Raw genomic sequence first — 19,456 nt, forward strand, 5'->3', positions numbered from 1 at the left:
AGGTGAGCTTGGTCAGGGGGGCAACCACTCGGCTGAAACCCCTGATGAAGCGGCGGTAGAAGTTGGCGAAGCCCAGGAAGCGTTGTAGCTGCTTCCGAGACGTGGGTGTGTAACTCAATAGCGCAATCGTATGGCCTATGAGGTGGTAGTGAAAGTGCCTTGGACTTACTGAATACCTCGGCCAGGTCCAGGTACTCTTCAGGGACTGAAGAGAGGTCTGGGGGTTTGACAGGGGAAGCAGGGGAACCTACCGAGGGCGGAATAGCCGACCCAAGGCAAGCAGAATGGCAGTGAGTGCTCCAACTGTGTATCTTGTGGTTTTGCCAGTCAATATGGGGGTTGTGAAGGCTAAGCCAAGGGAAACCGAGGATAAGAGGGGAGGCCGAGGAGGAGACTACTTTAAACTGGATGGTTTCTTTGTGATTGCCGGACAGCATGAGAGAAACGGGGACAGTTTGGTGGGTGATGTTGGCAAACTGATGGCCGTCTATAGCGGTTACTGTTATAGGCTTAGGCAGGGGCTTAACAGGGATCTCAGCCTGAGTGACCAGGTTAACGTCAAGGAAACTATCCTCAGCACCAGAGTCAATGAGAGCAGCTAATGGGAGAGACAGATTCCTGAACTGGACTGTAGCTGGGATAACTAGACGGGGTGCTGTGGGCATTGAGTCAGGTGTAGCACTCGCAAGTACGCCCACTTTTACCTGCGAGCTTTGTCTTTTGGGCGAACCGGACAGTTAACCAGGAAATGAGTGCGGTCCCCACAGTACATGCACTCACCAGCCCGCATGCGCCGTTCCTTTTCGGCAGGGGACAGACGAGCACGGCCCAGCTGCATGGGCTCGTCTAGTTCCGTGGAGGGATCCGCTGAGGTGTGTGGGCGGTGTCCGAGTGGTGGTGTTGCTCGGGTTGCAGAAAGCGAGGGGGCCCCGCCTGCGGTGTGGACCCGACCGCCCCTCTCCTGTCTCCTCTCCCGTAGCCTGTTGTCTATTCGTGTAGCAAGGGAAACGAGAACATGAAGGTTAGCAGGCTCATCACGAACAGCTGGTTCATTCTTAATCGTGTCACTTAACCCGTTAACAAACGCTCCCTGAAGAGCTTCGTCATTCCACTTGGAATCGGCTGCCAAGGTCCAAAAATCAATGGCGTATTCAGCCACGCTACCCGTGCCCTGTCGTAGCTTCAACAGTCTCTTTGTGGCGGTCCCGGCATGGTCCGGGTGATCAAACACAACTTTCAATTGAGAGGAAAAATCGTCAAACGACAGGCTGGCAATCTGCTGAGTAGAACAAGCCGCTTCTGCCCAAATCAAAGCTTTGCCCCTCAGTAACCCCAGAGCGTAATGTACCTTTGAGGATTCCGTGGAGAAAGACAGGGGCTTCTGTTGGAACACCAAGCGGCACTGAAGCAGGAAACCACGGCATTTGTTCAGGTCCCCGGTGAAAGGTTCGGGTGAGGTTGTAGGTGGTTCCCGAAGGGCAGGAGCGGAAGCCGAGCCTGGAGCCACTGTAGGAGGAACAGGCGGAGGAGAAGCAGAGGGAGGAAGAGTAGTGAGTGTTAGCAGGTTAGCTACCTGAGAGGTGAGATGAGATACTTGATCCAACAACCGCTGGTTGTTATCCAATAGAGACCGGATGAGTTGGTCGTGTTGTCCCAATAACATTCCCTGTGAATGGAGGGCGCGTTGTACGCCATCACCCGTTGTTTCATGTGGCATCTCTGCTGTGTCCATGTTTGGCCAGTTCGTTCTGTTAGGCTGGGTGGGGGACTCAGGTGCAGAGACGGACACACGGACAAAAGAGGGTGAATTAGGATGTTGTTTATTCAGCGTGTTTTGGCAGAGAGAAACAGTTCAGGGTGGAGTAGCTTCAGACCGGGGTAGGAGCTGAGTGGGGTGGAGAGCCAGTAGTACTGAGAGCTGGATGACGAGGATATCAGACAACAGATGAGCAGGTTGCGGCGTGGGAATGGCAGGCAGGCAGGCAGCAGGAACAGACGGGATCTGGTCGAAGGAGAGACAGGTTACAAACGTGGCAGAAACAACTATAATGCTGAGAGAGTAACAACTAAACTGAGATTGCTGTACGGAGCCAAGTTACCACAGGTGGTGTAGGAACGAACTGGCGCTGGAGAGGTGTCCAGCCCGGGTAGATAACTGCTGGTTGATTGGTGACAATGAGCTGCAGCTGGATGTAACTGAGCATGAGAGAGAATGGCCACGCCCCCTGACCTAGATCCTCTGACTGGGCTGCACAGCAGGGGGAGACAGACACACACAGGGAAAAAAGGAAAAGGAAAACAAGCAGGAACAGGACCAACAGTGCCGGACCGTAACACTATCTGTTTATTATATACAGTGCCTTGCAAAAGTATTCATCCCCCTTGGCTTTTTTCCTATTTTATTGCATTACAACCTGTAATTTAAATGGATTTTTATTTGGATTTCATGTAATGGACATACACAAAATAGTCAAAATTGGTGAAGTGAAATTAAATAATTAACATGTTTCAAATAATTCTAAAAAATAAATAACGGAAAATTGGTGCGTGCGTATGTATTCACCACCTTTGCTATGAAGCCCCTAAATAAGATCTGGTACAACCAATTACCTTCAGAAGTCACATAATTAGTTAAATAAAGTCTGACTGTGTGCAATCTAAGTGTCACATGATCTGTCACATGATCGCAGTATATATATATACCTGTTCTGAAAGGCCCCAGAGTTTGCAACACCACCAAGCAAGGGGCACCACCAAGCAAGCGGCACCATGAAGACCAAGGAGCTCTCCAAACAGGTCAGGGACAAAGTTGTGGAGAAGTACAGATCAGGGTTGGGTTATAAAAAAATATCCAAAACTTTGAACATTCCATGGAGCACCATTTAAATCCATTATTAAAAAATGGAAAGAATATGGCACCTCAACAAACCTGCCAAGAGAGGGCCGCCCACCAAAACTCACGGACCAGGCAAGGAGGGCATTAATCAGAGAGTCAACAAAGAGACCAAAGATAACCCTGAAGGAGCTGCAAAGCTCCACAGCGGAGATTGGAGTATCTGTCCATAGGACCACTTTAAGCCGTACACTTCACAGAGCTGGGCTTTACGGAAGAGTGGCCAGAAAAAAGCTATTGCTTAGAGAAAAAAATAAGCAAACACGTTTGGTGTTTGCCAAAAGGCATGTGGGAGACACCCCAAACATATGGAAGAAGGTACTCTGGTCAGATGAGACTAAAATTGAGCTTTTTGGCCATCAAGGAAAACGCTATGTCTGGCACAAACCCAACACCTCATCACCCCGAGAACACCATCCCCACAGTGAAGCATGGTGGTGGCAGCATCATGCTGTGGGGATGTTTTTCATCGGCAGGGACAGGGAAACTGATCAGAATTGAAGGAATGATGGATGGCGCTAAATAAAGGGTAATTCTTGCAGGAAACCTGTTTCAGCCTTCCAGAGATTTGAGACTGGGACGGAGGTTCACCTTCCAGCTGGACAATGACCCTAAGCATACTGCTAAAGCAACACTCGAGTGGTTTAAGGGGAAACATTTAAATGTCTTGGAATGGCCTAGTCAAAGCCCAGACCTCAATCAAATTGAGAATCTGTGGTATGACTTAAAGATTGCTGTACACCAGCGGAACCTATCCAACTTGAAGGAGCTGGAGCAGTTTTGCCTTGAAGAATGGGCAAAAATCCCAGTGGCTAGATGTGCCAAGCCTAGATGTGCCAAGAGACATACCCCAAGACACTTGCAGCTGTAATTGCCGCAAAAGGTGTCTCTACAAAGTATTGACTTTGGGGGGGGTGAATAGTTATGCACGCTCTAGTTTTCTGTTTTTTTGTCTTATTTCTTGTTTGTTTCACAACAAAAAATATTTTGCATCTTCAAAGTGGTAGGCATGTTGTGTAAATCAAATGATACAAACCCCCAAAAAATCAATTTTAATTCCAGGTTGTAAGGCAACAAAATAGGAGAAATGGGGGGTAAATACTTTCGCAAGCCACTGTATGCATAGTCACTAACTCTACCCACATGTACATATTACCTCAATTACCTCGACTGTGCCCCCGCACAGGTTTTTTACTTAACACTTGTTTTTTGTAAACTACATTGTTGGTTAAGGTAAGTAAGTATTTCACTGTAAGGTATTGGCGCATGTGGCAAATAAAATGTGATTTGATTACATTTTTTATTTTGAATAAATTAGCAACAATTTCTAAAAACCTATTTTTGCTTTGTCATTATGGGGTATTGTTTGTAGATTGATGAGGGGGGGAAATTATTTAATACATTTTAGAATAAAGCTGTAACGTAACAAAATGTGGAAAAAGTCAAGGGGTCTGAATACTTTCCGAAGGCACTGTATACACGGAGTGTACAAAACATTAAGAACACCTTCCTAATATTGAGTTGCACCTCCCCCTTTTGCCCTCAGAACAACCTCAATTCATCAGAACATACAGAACAGACTCTACAATGTGTCGAAAGCGTTCCACAGGGATGCTGGCCTATGTGGACTCCAATGCTTCCCACAGTTGTGTCAAGTTGGCTGGATGTTCTTTGGGTGGTGGACCATTCTTGATACACACAGGAAACTGTTGAGCGTGAAAAACCCAGCAGCATTGCAGTTCTTGACACACTCAAACCGGTGCGCCTGGCAACTACTACCATACCCTGTTCAAAGGCACTTAAATATTTTGTTTTGCCCATTCACCCTCTGAATGGCACACATAATCCATGTCTCAATTGTCTCAAGTCTTAAAAATCCTTATTTAACCTGTCTCCTCCCCTTCATCTACACTGATTTGAAGTGGATTTAAATCTATGTCATGGAAAGAGCAGCTGTTCTTAATGTGTTGTACACTCAGTGTCCAAACAAAGTTTGAAGTGTGTTCTACCCTCTAGTGACTCTTGTCAAGGAGTGAAATATATATATATATATATATATATATATTCCGGACTCTGACATTGCTAGTTCTGATATTTCTTAATTTCTTTTTTACTTTTTTACTTTTGGGATTATGTGTGTATTTATTGTTTTGTATTGCTAGGTATTACTGCACTGTTGGTGCTAGAAACGCAAACATTTCGCTGCACCTGCGATAACATGAAAATCTGTGTATGCTACCAATAAACTTGATTTGATTTGACCTGCAAAGCAAACTTGCTTGCAACCACAAACCCACAAAAATAAAATAGCAGATCTGTTGATCCCTTGCTGTTACCATGTCAAGTGATTATGTTATCAGACAGCTGCGTCTAGGTTCAATACTCCCTTCCCCAATGAAAATATTGACCTATCAGGAGCATCACAAACGTAGCTAAGGCTGATAAAATACTTATAAGAGTATAAGCATATAGAAGAAGAAAAAAGAGAGAGAGAGAGAGAGAGAGTGGGAAAAAAGTGATAATGGGAGAGAAAAAGCAAGCTAGCAGTCTCATGTGGAGAGGACTGACTGAATATGGACATCATACTTCCAAATAAAACTGTAGATAATTGTGTCAAATTAGCCTAATTGATCACGTCAGTTGCTCTTGAAACTAAAAAGTTTTAACAGAATTACGATGCTTTACAATCATTTATAAATAAATGTAAATTATTATGATTACTGAGAGTATAAGAGTGAGAGTGAGAGAGAGAGAGTAAGTGAGTGAGTGTGTGCTGCAAGCTCTCCAGCCCCTGCCTTGAAGTAAGTTCCTCTCACAGGGTGATGCCCTCCTCCCAGTCTCTACTCTGTGTGACTGGGACAGACCTCATGACACATTAACAGTGATACAGTAATTTCTGTGTTAAATGATATGCTTCCTCTATTCTGTTCCCCTCCCTTCTGCAGACACCTTTCACCTCACATAACACAGTCTCTCTTGCATGCTCTCTCTTAACGCACACACACACACACACACACACACACACACACACACACACACACACACATACACACGCACACACACATACACTACCAGTCAAAAGTTTTAGAACACCTACTCATTCAAGGGTCTTTCTTTATTTTTACTATTTTCTACATTGTATAATAATAGTGAAGACATCAAAACTATGAAATAACACATATGGAATCATGTACTAACCCAAAAAGTGTTAATGAAATCAAAATATATTTTATATTTGAGATTCTTCAAATAGCAACCCTTTGCTTTGATGACAGCTTTGCACACTCTTGGCATTCTCTCAACCAGCTCCTGGAATTGATTTCAATGAACAGGTGTGCCATCTTAAAAGTTAATTTGTGGAATTTCTTTCCTTCTTAATGCGTTTGAGCCAATCAGTTGTGTTGTGACAAGGTAGGGGGGTATACAGAAGATAGCCCTATTTTGTAAAAGACCAAGTCCATATTATGGCAAGAACAGCTCAAATAAGCAAAGAGAAACGACATGAAGGTCAGTCAATACGGAACATTTCAAGAACTTTTAAAGTTTCTTTAAGTGCAGTTTCAAAAACCATCAAGCGCTATGATGAAACTGGCTCTCATGAGGACCGCCACAGGAATGGAAGACCCAGAGTAACCTCTGCTGCAGAGGATAAGTTCATTAGAGTTACCAGCCTCAGAAATTGCTGCCCAAATAAATGCTTCATAGAGTTCAAGTAACAGACACATCTCAACATCAACTGTTCAGAGGAGACTCAGGCCTTCATGGTCGAATTGCTGCAAAGAAACCACTACTAAAGGACACCATAAGAAGAATAGACATGCTTGCGCCAAGAAACACGAGCAATGGACATAGAATGGTGGAAATGTGTCCTTTGGTCTGGAGTCCAAATCTGAGATTTTTGGTTCCAACCGCCATGTCTTTGTGAGACGCGGTGTGGGTGAACGGATGTTCTCCGCATGTGTATTTCCCACCGTAAAGCATGGAGGAGGTGGTGTTATGGTGTGGTGGTGCTTTGCTGGTGACACTGTCTCTTGATTTATTTAGAATTCAAGGCACACTTAACCAGCATGGCTACCACAGCATTCTGCAGCGATACACCATCCCATCTGGTTTGGGCTTTTATGGACTATCATTTGTTTTTCAACAGGACAATGAACCAACACACCTCCAGGCTGTGTAAGGGCTATTTTATGAAGAAGGAGAGTGATGGAGTGCTGCATCAGATTGAAGACCACAGAGTGAAGGAAAAGCAGCCAACAAGTGCTCAGCATATGTGGGAACTCCTTCAAGAATGTTGGAAAAGCATTCCAGGTGAAGCTGGTTGAGAGAATGCTAAGATTGTGCAAAGCTGTCATCAAGGCAAAGGGTGGCTATTTGAAAAATCTCAAATATAAAATATATTTTGATTTGTTTAACACTTTTTGTTTACTACATGATTCCGTTCCATGTGTTATTTCATAGTTTTGATGTCTTCACTATTATTCTACAATGTAGAAGAAAGAAAAACCCTTGAATGGGTAGGTGTTCTAAAACTTTTTACCGTTAGTGTACACACACACACACACACACACACACACCACTTGTGCACCTGTTATTGCATTCTCCATCCGGAAACAGCATGGCCCCCTCTCATCAGAAGATTTACCCATACAGACACCTGGCCTGTCTGTCATTTCCCGAAGGAGCTTTTAAAAGAGGGCACTAATTGGAAATGTAATAATAACCATTTATCAAAATCCATACTTTGTGACTGGAATAAAGAAGTTACATCTGTGCTTCTCCAATGGGGCTGTATCTGCACACACTTTCTCCGTAAATTGATAGGTTACTGCTCACTTAAACTATTTCCTCAACCTCAACAACTTCTTTATGCACAAAATCAAGTGAATGGTATTTTATTATATGGCCTGTGTAGCGTTATTACTCAAAACGTTTTTGAGGAAACGGAAAATATATTTTCACGTCTTGGATTATACAAGGGCATTAAATCGAACATTGTTTGTGCCAGAAGCAGGGACGTTTGATTTAGCCTAATATACACGCGTATGTAGGTCCCGGTGAGAAAGATTCATATCACAAAATCCTTTTAATGAGATGATTTTACTAAGTTTGCCAGCCTGATTTTCAGTAAAGGAACACCCTGGAGATCAAATTAGCGATAGAGACAAGTCACTGTTGTGCTAATTACCCCAAATGTATGTGCGCAAAAGTGTCCCACTCTCTTTCCTTGAAATAATGGGATTTCTACCATTTTCAAATTAACGTATAAATCTGTAGGAAGTCCATACTCAATCTTCGTTAAGTAATTTATTTGCCTGCTAAAAAAATAATGTATGAAACGCACCTTCTTATTTCTCTCAGTCCCTCTTGTTTGGCATGTGACTTATTTTGTCACAGCTCAAAATGAATGAGTTCATGAATTAATTAAATATAGTGTACTATATATAGTGTTATGTTTTTATATGTTATGCAAGATCCATGAGAGTGTGGCTGGGGTAGAATTCAATGACTGACGTCAGGAGAAGCCGAGAGGAGCAGCGGCAGCGCGCGCAGACAGATATCGCTAACATCAAAACACATCCCGCACGGATGCTCTTCACTGACCAGTGACCAACTAAACTAAGCTTAATCTTTTAGAACTTCTCCACCTTAAACACTACATCGGAACAACAACTGAACGACATCAGAGAGGCGCTACACAGACAGTGCGATGAACCCCAACAAGACTATTAACCAGAATGTCAGTCCGCCAGCTCCAAACAGCGGCTCGGGGAGCAGCGTAGAGGAGCTGGTTATCACCTCCACTTTCGGGACCTTGTTGTCTGTCGTCTACATAGTCGGCGTGTCGGGGAATGTGTACACTCTGGTAGTGATGTGTCATTCTATCCGCTTCGCCACCTCCATGTACATCTCCATCATTAATCTAGCGCTAGCGGACCTCTTGTACCTCTCCACAATCCCGTTCGTGGTGTGCACCTACTTCCTCAAGGACTGGTACTTCGGAGATGTGGGCTGCCGCATCCTCCTCAGCCTTGACCTGCTCACCATGCACGCCAGCATCTTTACCCTCACTGTGATGTGCACGGAGCGCTACCTGGCTGTCACCAAGCCACTTGACACGGTACGGCGCTCCAAGAGCTATCGCAAAGCCCTGGCCTGGGGGGTCTGGCTGCTCTCCCTGGTCCTCACCTTACCCATGATGGTCATGGTCACAGAGACCACCAAGAGCGCGCCCAACGGGGCGGTGAAGAGGATGTGCGCGCCCACCTGGGCACCCCGGGCATATAAGATCTACCTGACCGTTTTGTTTGGCACGAGCATCATGGCGCCTGGGTTGATTATCGGCTATTTGTATACAAAGTTAGCCCGCACTTACTTAGAGTCCCAGAGGAACTCGGTCATCAACAAAAGGAACAAGCGCTCCCCGAAGCAGAAAGTCTTGGTAATGATTTTCACTATAGTTCTGGTGTTCTGGGCGTGTTTCCTGCCGTTCTGGATATGGCAACTGTTTCCTTTGTACCAGCAGAAACCTTTAGGCCTGGCCTCTCACACACACACCTGTATTAATTACCTGGTGGCCTGTCTCACCTACAGCAACAGCTGCATTAACCCCTTCCTATACACCCTCCTCACCAAGAACTACAGGGAATACCTGAAGAACAGACACAAGAGTTTCTACCGCTACACCTCATCTTTTAAGCAGCGCACTCCCAGCTTGTATTCCTGTGGGAAGTCGGCATCCTCCTCGAATCAGTTTGAGTTCAACTCGGAGACGCTGGTGATGGGGACTCTGCAGGGACAGTGAGCCTGTGCAAAGAGAGAGTGATTTTGGAACTGCAACAGGTAACAGGTAATCATCTGTCAAACGCTAAGATATACATTGTCATAATGCTGGGTATATTATTGTTGTATTATCTTTCTTTCCTTCTTTCCTTCCTTCCTTCCATCCTTCCTTCCTTCCTTTCTCCTATCCCTCAAATTAGATATGACTTGACAGTGGACAGGTCAATCAGGGCTAGTTTCAACTCATGGCAGAGAGATTAAGTGTGTGGAGGAGAAACGGGTTTTACTTATGTTTGACTCCGAGTGTCCTTTGCTATATTCTACTACATTTACATTTACATTTTAGTCATTTAGCAGACGTTCTTATCCAGAGCGACTTACAGTTGGTGAGTGCATACATGTTTTTTTGTTTTGTTTTTTATACTACACTTGTATAATCTACCTGACTCCCACCTGCTGTCTTTCAGAGTGTAGTATCCGTGGCTACAGTGAATGGCAGGTAGACTCTAATACATACTTTCACTGAATACCACAGCAGGAGGGAGGAAGATACACCATGGAGGTGGAAAATATAGCAGATAGGTGTGAAAGTTACACAGTAAAAGCACCTCTTCCCTCTGCCCTGGTTTGTCACCGTCTGGCTGAGAATAATGGGTTATCTCAATAGTCGAAAATATACTTTCCTCTCTTTCCTCCCCTCGTCTCATCTCCTTCATTTGCACTGAGGTGAGGAAACTGTGTAGGCCTTCCTGTCTTTATCCTCCGAGTGCGGAGTTGCTTCAGTATTACTTGAGCAACGGTCGCTGTCTACTGTCATGTGGTGTTGTATGTCGGAACTTTGGAACACCAGTATGACCGCTGGCCATGGTTCTGAAATCTCTGCTATTAGCTTGATTTGTTTACATCGGGCCTTCTACACGTGACAAAGTCACCACAATTCTCCTTAATACTGATCATATATCAGTGTTTCATTGATAATCAATGGAAACCTATCAGTGTGTGATCCAGAATTGATTAGACTGGATCAATATCATTGTTTGATCCAGATTAAATTATTATTTATTTTGGACAGGAACGTCTGTTCCGGTTGTGCTGTCCTTGTGGCGGCTAATGAACGATTGCTAAATCAGCCCTCATGTTTTATGTAGAGTCTATAACACGGTGATTAAGATGGCCTCCTGTGCTGGGCAGAAGCTTGTTTAGTCTAATCTGCTCCATCGGGAACCGTATCAGTGTCACGTCAGACCACCATCTGCCTTCACATCTCCACCTCCTCAAACTCACCCACGCAGATAAAACAACCAAATGGCAGGAATCGGTTTTATACACTTCCTTTCACACGCACGCACCCACGCACACACCAAGTCCCAGGTGGCCTGCACATATCCGTAACAGTAACATTTGCCAGTGAAAAAGCTTAGATGGTGTACCTCTCTCTCTCTCTCTCGCTCTTTCTCGCTCTCCTAATTAGTCACAGAGAATAATATATTACTCCAGCAGATAACACCGGAGCCTTCTTGAATGTTTCACATTCTCTCTGATGTTCATCATACTCCCAGATTGCATTCTGGGTCTAAAATGGCACCCTTTCCCTATATAGTGTACTACTTTTGACCAGGCCCTATAGGATGCCATTTGGAATGCACAGTATGAGTGGAGCGGAGCAGAGCCGAGCGGTTCCCTATCCTCATCTGTTTTGTTATGGCGGCGGAGGGTAAATAGGCAGTTTAAGGAAATTATAACGCAACGCAGCCACTTCAAGTGTAAACACTGGGGCTGCATTTTATCAGCCAATGAAGGCTTGTGTTACTCAGAGCGCTCCCACAGGCGCTGGGCTATGCCCGTTACGTACATGGAGCAGGAATGAGAGACAGTTGGAGGTTTTACTGTTTGAGGTTTGTTTTAACGAGGGAGGACATGTTAGGAAAATTAGTTAAATGGCACTGGACCTTCACTTTCCATTTGCGTCAAGTAACCGCAAGAAATCCTTCATGGGCCGTTTTTAACTACGGAACTTCTTTAATAGTGAGGAAGGAGAAGACAGTGTTCAGCTAAATCTACCAATTAATTTGATATTTTATAATGTCAAAATTATATGATCAGAAGAGATCAGCAATATGGACAACTGATATGGGGCGGCAGGTAGCTTAGTGGGTAAGAGCGTTGTGCCAGTAACCGAAAGGTCGCTGGTTCCAATCCCCGAGCCGACTAGGTGAAAAATCTGTCGATGTGCCCTTAAGCAAGGCACTTAACCATAATTGCTCTGGATAAGAGCATATGTAAAATGTAAATATAGAAGGGTGATCGTGTGTGTAGGCTGTGTGGCTTTGGAGTTGAGATTAGGTCCTACAAGGTCCTCTTTGAATAGTCAGAACTTGTTCAAAGCACTCTTATCTAAAGGAGGTGAAATAAAGTTTGAGTTTATAAAGCCTGTATTTTCTTGGTATTGATCGAAGTCCCTGTGTGGTGACGCATTGATCTATTTTTGAAGATATCCCAAATTATTTTCAATACACACAAACAAGAGTGCCTTGAATCCCACAGGTTTCCTGTGTTACAACGTGGTAGTCGTTTTTCTCTCCATGTTCTCTTAAAACTGCTTTTGTTACCCAAAAGATTGGTCCAACAGCTTTGAATTAAACACATCCCCTAGTGTGAACCATAATCTTATGCACAGCAGCTCACCAACACATGTAACTCCACACTTTCCACCGTTTCTTTCAGTTTATTTTACATGTGTTCCATTCTGTTGTTTCTACCTCCCGTCTCCTAATTTCACTCTTCCATCCTCCCTCCCAGTCCTCATCTCATCCCTTTCTTCTTCTTCTTCTTCTTCTCCTCCTCCTCCTCCTCTCCTAAAAGAGGAAAGCTGGCTCTAGCAGGCCCCATTTGAAGTGCCTGAGGAGGAGATATAGGTAATACACTTGTATTCACATGCACTACTGAAAAGTTAATTTCTATCCTCACTCACTAAAGATAAGCTATTGGGCTCACTCACAACTAATATTCCCCCTATAGAGAGAACTGAAGGGAGGGATTTAGTTCTGTGTGTAACAGACACTGCAGCTAAAACAAATTAACGGAACATACACAGACCCTAATAAGACTTGTCATTCATTACAATAGTGCAAGGCATGCTGTTCTTTTCAATCATCACTTTATTGATGTTTTCAACATGGCTTCCTGACATCAGACTGGATTATTAATATGCATCTGATGTCCAAAAAGACAGACTGATCTGATTGAGGATTAAATAAACTGACAGATGTGGAGCTGACTGAGGCTTTAACCATCAGGTAAAGACATAATGGGATTTAAACTCTGCCAAAGCACTGGCATGGATTACAAGGCATACTGGTCCTGTGTGCCAGCCTTCTGATACCCAACCCAACAGATAACAGTCCCTAGGGCTACATCTCAAGTTTCAAGGGGCTGCCCTTCCTTTTGTCCTTTCCTTCACCAGCACTGAAAAAACAGCACAGGTGGAATTAGTGTGTACAAAGGAAAAGAGACAAGGAGAAGAAGCCGCTTTTGACTATTGGGATGCAACCCCTGCTCCAATATGTTGTGTGTTTCCCTCCCACAACCACAACCACGGAATCTAACCAACTCAGTTGTCATTCTGTGACAAAAGTCAGTTGATAATCAATGCATTGGCATTTGAAAAAATTATGAACACCTGCTCTTTCCATGACAGACTGACCAGGTGAAAGCTATGATCCCTTACTGATTTCACCTGTTAAATCCACTTCAAATCAGTGTAGATGAAGGGGAGGAGACAGGTTAAATAAGGATTCTTAAGCCTTGAGACAGTGTGCCATTCAGAGGGTGAATGGGCAAGACAAAAGACTCCTCCATGTCAATATCTGTGGCACATGGAGCATGATACACATTGCACCCGGATTACAAAATAAACACTATACATGCTGCATGGGGGAACACGCTCATTCATTTTTTCCCAATAATATTTTATTTCAAATTGTTTGGGAGTAAGTGGATAGAGGGGTTAAGAATAAAAATGCATTTTGTCACGGTATGGATTCCACGAGCATCCTCCTGATTCATTTAGGGAAGCAAGCTTCATAAGCAGATGCATGGACCAGCTAGAAATTGGAAACACTGTGCCTTGTCCTGAGCATCAGGGCGTAAAATGGGAAAAGGATCCTTCAATGACTTCCTAAAGAGCTTAGTGTGCTTCAGATAGTCAAGGGTGGTGAGGTGATGCCACAACTTTCTAAGTCATAAGCCCAATTCTGCACTCATTCACTCCCCTTCAATGATTTTGTTGTCCAAAACTAGGTTACTTCGGGTTCTTTTATTTCTTCCAAATCCCACTGACAATCTTCAAATAATATCCCATTTGATCAAATGATAAGCTTGACACATAAAAAAGACAAATTACTTTTCAACTGTGGGGTTTCTTCTCAGAAGAAAACACATTGTCACTGGTCCCATTCCCTATGTAAATGAGAGTGAATGGCATGGAAGTGCACTTTGGTGCTTCAACAGGTTGATACTTTCACAAGAGGAATTGGAAAGTTGTCAAGAGGTGTACAAATACCACTACTCCACCTCTCCAAAACCCATTTCTCTGAGGCCTGTTTGTGCTTTGAGCCATTCAGTTTCTAGTGGAGCAAAAACCATTGGTGCACAAACATTGAAAGAGAAACAAACAGAGGAATAAACAAGGCAAAGTTGAAATTAGACAATGCATTTGACCTAGCCTAAGTACCAGTCTCTTTAGCTAACATTCCACACCTTGACACTCTTTCTCATTGCCAAGGAGGAGTGGCAAGGAGTGGAATGTTAGCTGAAGAGACTTGTACCGGGACTATGACCAATTCTGCAACACAATCAATATAGAGATAACCATGGAATGGAAATGTGACACAGAAAAGAAAAATGACAAAACATTGTATCAAAACAATTTACTTTTAAATCACTTAATTTAGATTGTGAAGAACATACTGTGTAGTAAGTGGAATGTGATGGAATCTTATTGTCAGAAAAAAGTACACCCTGTTTACTTTGGCACAGATAAAAGTGGCACATAATATGATCCAGACAGTTTTTGTTTTGTAGCCCCTGATGGAGGCCGGTGGAACTGTATGGAAAACTGATCTTAGACCAGTGTGTATTATCATTTGTCCTTCTCCTTGCCTCTACCATCAGTGATGTGATCAACACCACATAGAAAAGTAAAAAGCATTAATTTCTGTTCAGTTTAATTATAAGATGCTGATATAGAAAATAGTATTTCTGATTTTCTGAAGGAAATCAGGTGTTGCTGAATTATCAGGGAAAATCACATATCTGCCCCCTCTTTTCTCTCCTCACCACCCTTTTCTCTCCTCCTCTCCTTTCCTTTCCTTTCCTTTCCTTTCCTTTCCTTTCCTTTCTCTGTGTTGCAGGAGTCCTCCAGGCGACACTGTCACACAGAGGTTATGGGCATGGCGGGGTCTGCAATGGCGTGGGCGGGGTCACAGGTGAAGGAGACTGTGATGGCGTAGCGCGTTCCCCACGAAACCTGCTCTACGCGATGAAGGTTTTCCGACCCTGAGGAAAAGAACGATACCCGCCCTGGAAGAGAAGAGAAAGAGGGATCAGAGGAGAGATGGGTTGATGTCTCTGACCCTGGAGAGGAAAAGAGGAAGGGAGGTTAGGAATGAGGGATAAAGGGGCTAGATATGGGGTGGTGATCATCGGACCTTGGAGGGAGAGGAGAGAAGATGGTGGTTAGAAAAGAGGGAGAGCACAGAGAATGTACAAGTGTTAAAATCTCGGTGTTGAGGTAAAAAATGTTGAGTGTTATATCTGAGTGTTGATTCTAGTGGGGCCAACACCAGTGGGATTGAAATTGAAGCCATCTGCGGTGTTATTTGAATCACAGTGGAATCAACACAGCGTAGTGTTTCCGTTAACTCTCAGATTAAAAAAGACCAGCATGCTTTGTTTGTTGCTGGTTGATTTTTTAGAATAGATTGTTTTACCATCTATGTTTATGCATGACCATGGATTGATTAATTGATCTTATACTATACAAAGATAAATAACTTAAATTGTTGTAAACTAATCCAATCTATAAGTGGTTGGACTTATTGCACCGATTACTGAGATGGTTGTTCCAGTTTACATGGTTTAGGTAGTCTTATTTATCAAGTTCCTCACCATAGCAGTCATTTTGAATGCAGGTTGTAGGTGATAAAAATCCATATCTCAGACTGGCCAATAAAAATAAAAGATTAAGTCTGAGATATGGCTTTTTCTTTGCAACTCTGCATAGAAGGTCAGCATCCCGGAGTCGCCTCTTCACTGTTGACGTTGAGACTGGTGTTTTGCGGGTACTATTTAATGAAGCTGCCAGTTGGAGGACCTGTGAGGCGCCTGTTTCTCAAACTAGACACTCTAATGTATTTGTCCTCTTGCTCAGTTGTGCACCGGGGCCTCCCACTCCTCTTTCTATTCTGATTAGAGACAGTTTGCGCTGTCCTGTGAAGGGAGTAGTACACAGCGTTATACGAGATCTTCAGTTTCTTGGCAATTTCTCGCATGGAATAGCCTTCATTTCTCAGAATAAGAATAGACTGACGAGTTTCAGAAGAGTTCTTTGTTTCTGGCCATTTTGAGCCTGTAATCGAACCCACAATTGCTGATGCGCCAGATACTCAACTAATCTCAAGAAGGCCAGTATATTGCTTCTTTAATCAGCACAACAGTTTTCAGCTGTGCTAACATAATTGCAAAAGGGTTTTCTAATGATCAATTAGCCTTTTAAAATGATAAACTTGGATTAGCAAACACAACGTGCCATTGGAACACAGGACTGATGGTTGCTGATAATGGGCCTCTGTACGCCTATGTAGATATTCCAGCTACAATAGCCATTTACAACATTAACAAAGTCTACAATGTATTTCTGATCAATTTGATGTTATTTTAATGGACACATTTTTTTTTTCGAAAACAAGGACATTTCTAAGTGACCCCAAACTTTTAAACGGTAGTGTACAAAATAACCGACAAGGTGAGAGCAAGAGAGAGAATTAGAGATAGAGAAGAGAGGGGACGAGAAGAGGTGACAAGGAGTGACAGAGAGGAAAGAAAACAATCAAGAGACGGTAAGACACGTAGTATGGAGACAGAAGAGCTGGTGCAGAATTGAGCTCCAAAGCCAGCACTTAAGACTGAAAACCCTTCAGAAAACACAGAGATGTTATTGAGATATCTGAACAAAACAAATATTAATAGACCGTCACACAAACTAGTTTAAACCAATGAAGTATACAAACCCTTGATTGCTGATGCTATGTATTGGCCAATAAGAGGCTTTGAAGCCACCGGTCGGCCATATTGGCACTACCCAGCAGGAGCAGTCCTCCATAGGAATGAATGGAATTCTACAGTATTTCAATTAATGTTTCAAGAACAGAATTACATGTATTTAAGTATTTTTTTGTTGCAGTGGGGACAGTAACAATAGAACTTTCAAAAAAGTATACTTTAAAGAATCTTTGTGTATACAGTGGGGAGAACAAGTATTTGATACACTGCCGATTTTGCAGGTATTCCTACTTACAAAGCATGTAGAGGTCTGTATTTTTATCATAGGTACACTTCAACTGTGAAAGACGGAATCTAAAACAAAAATCCAGAAAATCACATTGTATGATTTTTAAGTAATTAATTTGCATTTTATTGCATGACATAAGTATTTGATCACCTACCAATCAGTAGGAATTCCGTCTCTCACAGACCTGTTAGTTTTTCTTTAAGAAGCCCTCCTGTTCTCCACTCATTATCAGTATTAACTGCACCTGTTTGAACTCATTACCTGTATAAAGACACCTGTCCACACACTCAATCAAACAGACTCCAACCTCTCCACAATGGCCAAGACCAGAGAGCTGTGTAAGGACATCAGGGATAAAAATTGTAGACCTGCACAAGGCTGGGATGGGCTACAGGACAATAGGCAAGCAGCTTGGTGAGAAGGCAACAACTGTTGGCGCAATTATTAGAAAATGGAAGAAGTTCAAGATGACAGTCAATCACCCTCGGTCTGGGGCTCCATGCAAGATCTCACCTCGTGGGGCATCAATGATCATGAGGAAGGTGAGGGATCAGCCCAGAACTACACGGCAGGACCTGGTCAATGACCTGAAGAGAGCTGGGACCACAGTCTCAAAGAAAACCATTAGTAACACACTACGCCATCATGGATAAAAAATCCTGCAGCGCACGCAAGGTCCCCCTGCTCAAGCCAGCGCATGTCCAGGCCCGTCTGAAGTTAGCCAATGACCATCTGGATGATCCAGTGGAGGAATGGGAGAAGGTCATGTGGTCTGATGAGACAAAAATAGAGCTTTTTGGTCTAAACTCCACTCGCCGTGTTTGGAGGAAGAAGAAGGATGAGTACAACCCCAAGAACACCATCCCAACCGTGAAGCATGGAGGTGGAAACATCATTCTTTGGGGATGCTTTTCTGCAAAGGGGACAGAACGACTGCACCGTATTGAGGGGAGGATGGATGGGGCCATGTATCGCGAGATCTTGGCCAACAACCTCCTTACCTCAGTAAGAGCATCTTCAGGTCTCCAGACCTGAACCCAATAGAACATCTTTGGAGGGAGCTGAAAGTCCTTATTGCCCAGCGACAGCCCCGAAACCTGAAGGATCTGGAGAAGGTCTGTATGGAGGAGTGGGCCAAAATCCCTGCTGCAGTGTGTGCAAACCTGGTCAAGACCTACAGGAAACGTATGATCTCTGTAATTGCAAACAAAGGTTTCTGTACCAAATATTAAGTTCTGCTTTTCTGATGTATCAAATACTTATGTCATGCAATAAAATGCAAATTAATTACTTAAAAATCATACAATGTGATTTACTGGATTTTTTTTTTAGATTCCGTCTCTCACAGTTGAAGTGTACCTATGATAAAAAATGACAGACCTCTACATGCTTTGTAAGTAGGAAAACCTACAAAATCGGCAGTGTATCAAATACTTGTTCTCCCCACTGTATATATATTTATATATACACATACACACTACCAGTGAAAAGTTTGGACACCTACTCATTCAAGGCTTCTTTATTTTTACTATTTTCTACATTGTAGAATAATAGTGAAGACATCAACACTATGAAATAACACATATGGAATCATGTAGTAACCAAAAAAGGATCTTTCAAGGGCAGATCTTTTTATAGTATTTTTTTTTTGTGAGTGTTTGTTTATGTCATTACCATTTAAATATACATCTGGAATTGTTGTCCTTTTTTTTATAGAGCATTATCTGGGAGGAAAGTTGTGTGTGTTCTATATAGGTCCCCCTAGCTGTCTACTAGCGGAGGATGGCAGGGGAAATCAGCGCGAGACATTAATAGAATTTACACTAGACAATGGGAAAAAGGAGAGAAACAGAAAGGTGACAGCTAAACAAAAGACAGAGAGAGCACTAGCGGAAAGACAATGACAAGAGCTATAATAGACAAACTTTTGCTTTTCAATTCGCTGAAAAGGACGGTATTTCAGTGCAGCAGTATTAATGAATGAATAATATAATAATATGCCATTTAGCAGACGCTTTTATCCAAAGCGACTTACAGTCATGCGTGCATACATTTTTATGTATGGGTGGTCCCGGGGATCGAACCCACTACCTTGGCGTTACAAGCGCCGTGCTCTACCAGCTGAGCTACAGAGGACCACTCTGTACTGAATGGTATTAGTCTGAATGGTATTAGTCATAGATAATGGTAAAGAACACTTAATTGGAGAA

General features: G+C 43.2%; 2 protein-coding genes across 3 annotated transcripts in view; one reads left to right on the forward strand and one right to left on the reverse strand.

The window, feature by feature from the left end:
• Positions 1-8,398: 8,398 nt before the first annotated feature.
• On the forward strand, positions 8,399-9,698 carry LOC311100995 (urotensin-2 receptor; the record flags this gene model as incomplete). Its single annotated transcript, XM_084142002.1, is given in 4 exon segments — positions 8,399-8,500; positions 8,504-8,527; positions 8,531-8,596; positions 8,598-9,698. Coding segments are annotated over 4 exon segments (1,293 nt in total).
• A 3,116-nt stretch (positions 9,699-12,814) lies between these two features.
• The window catches only part of ogfod3 (2-oxoglutarate and iron dependent oxygenase domain containing 3), a 46,440-nt gene continuing 39,798 nt past the window's right edge, over positions 12,815-19,456 (reverse strand). Inside the window, exons 9-10 of one of the 2 annotated variants that reach the window (XR_014609845.1) lie at positions 14,503-15,256; positions 13,975-14,420 (exon numbers count right to left, since the gene is read on the reverse strand). Coding sequence is in view for 1 of the 2 variants with exons in the window: in XM_084141625.1 (XP_083997751.1) it covers positions 15,108-15,256 (149 nt within the window). In the remaining variant the exon portion in view is untranslated. Of the gene's footprint in view, positions 15,257-19,456 lie in introns of both variants that reach the window. The other variant, XM_084141625.1, reaches the window with a different exon arrangement.

Source organism: Coregonus lavaretus, assembly GCF_964263955.1.
Source record: "Coregonus lavaretus genome assembly, chromosome: 25".
Classification (NCBI taxonomy): domain Eukaryota; kingdom Metazoa; phylum Chordata; class Actinopteri; order Salmoniformes; family Salmonidae; genus Coregonus; species Coregonus lavaretus.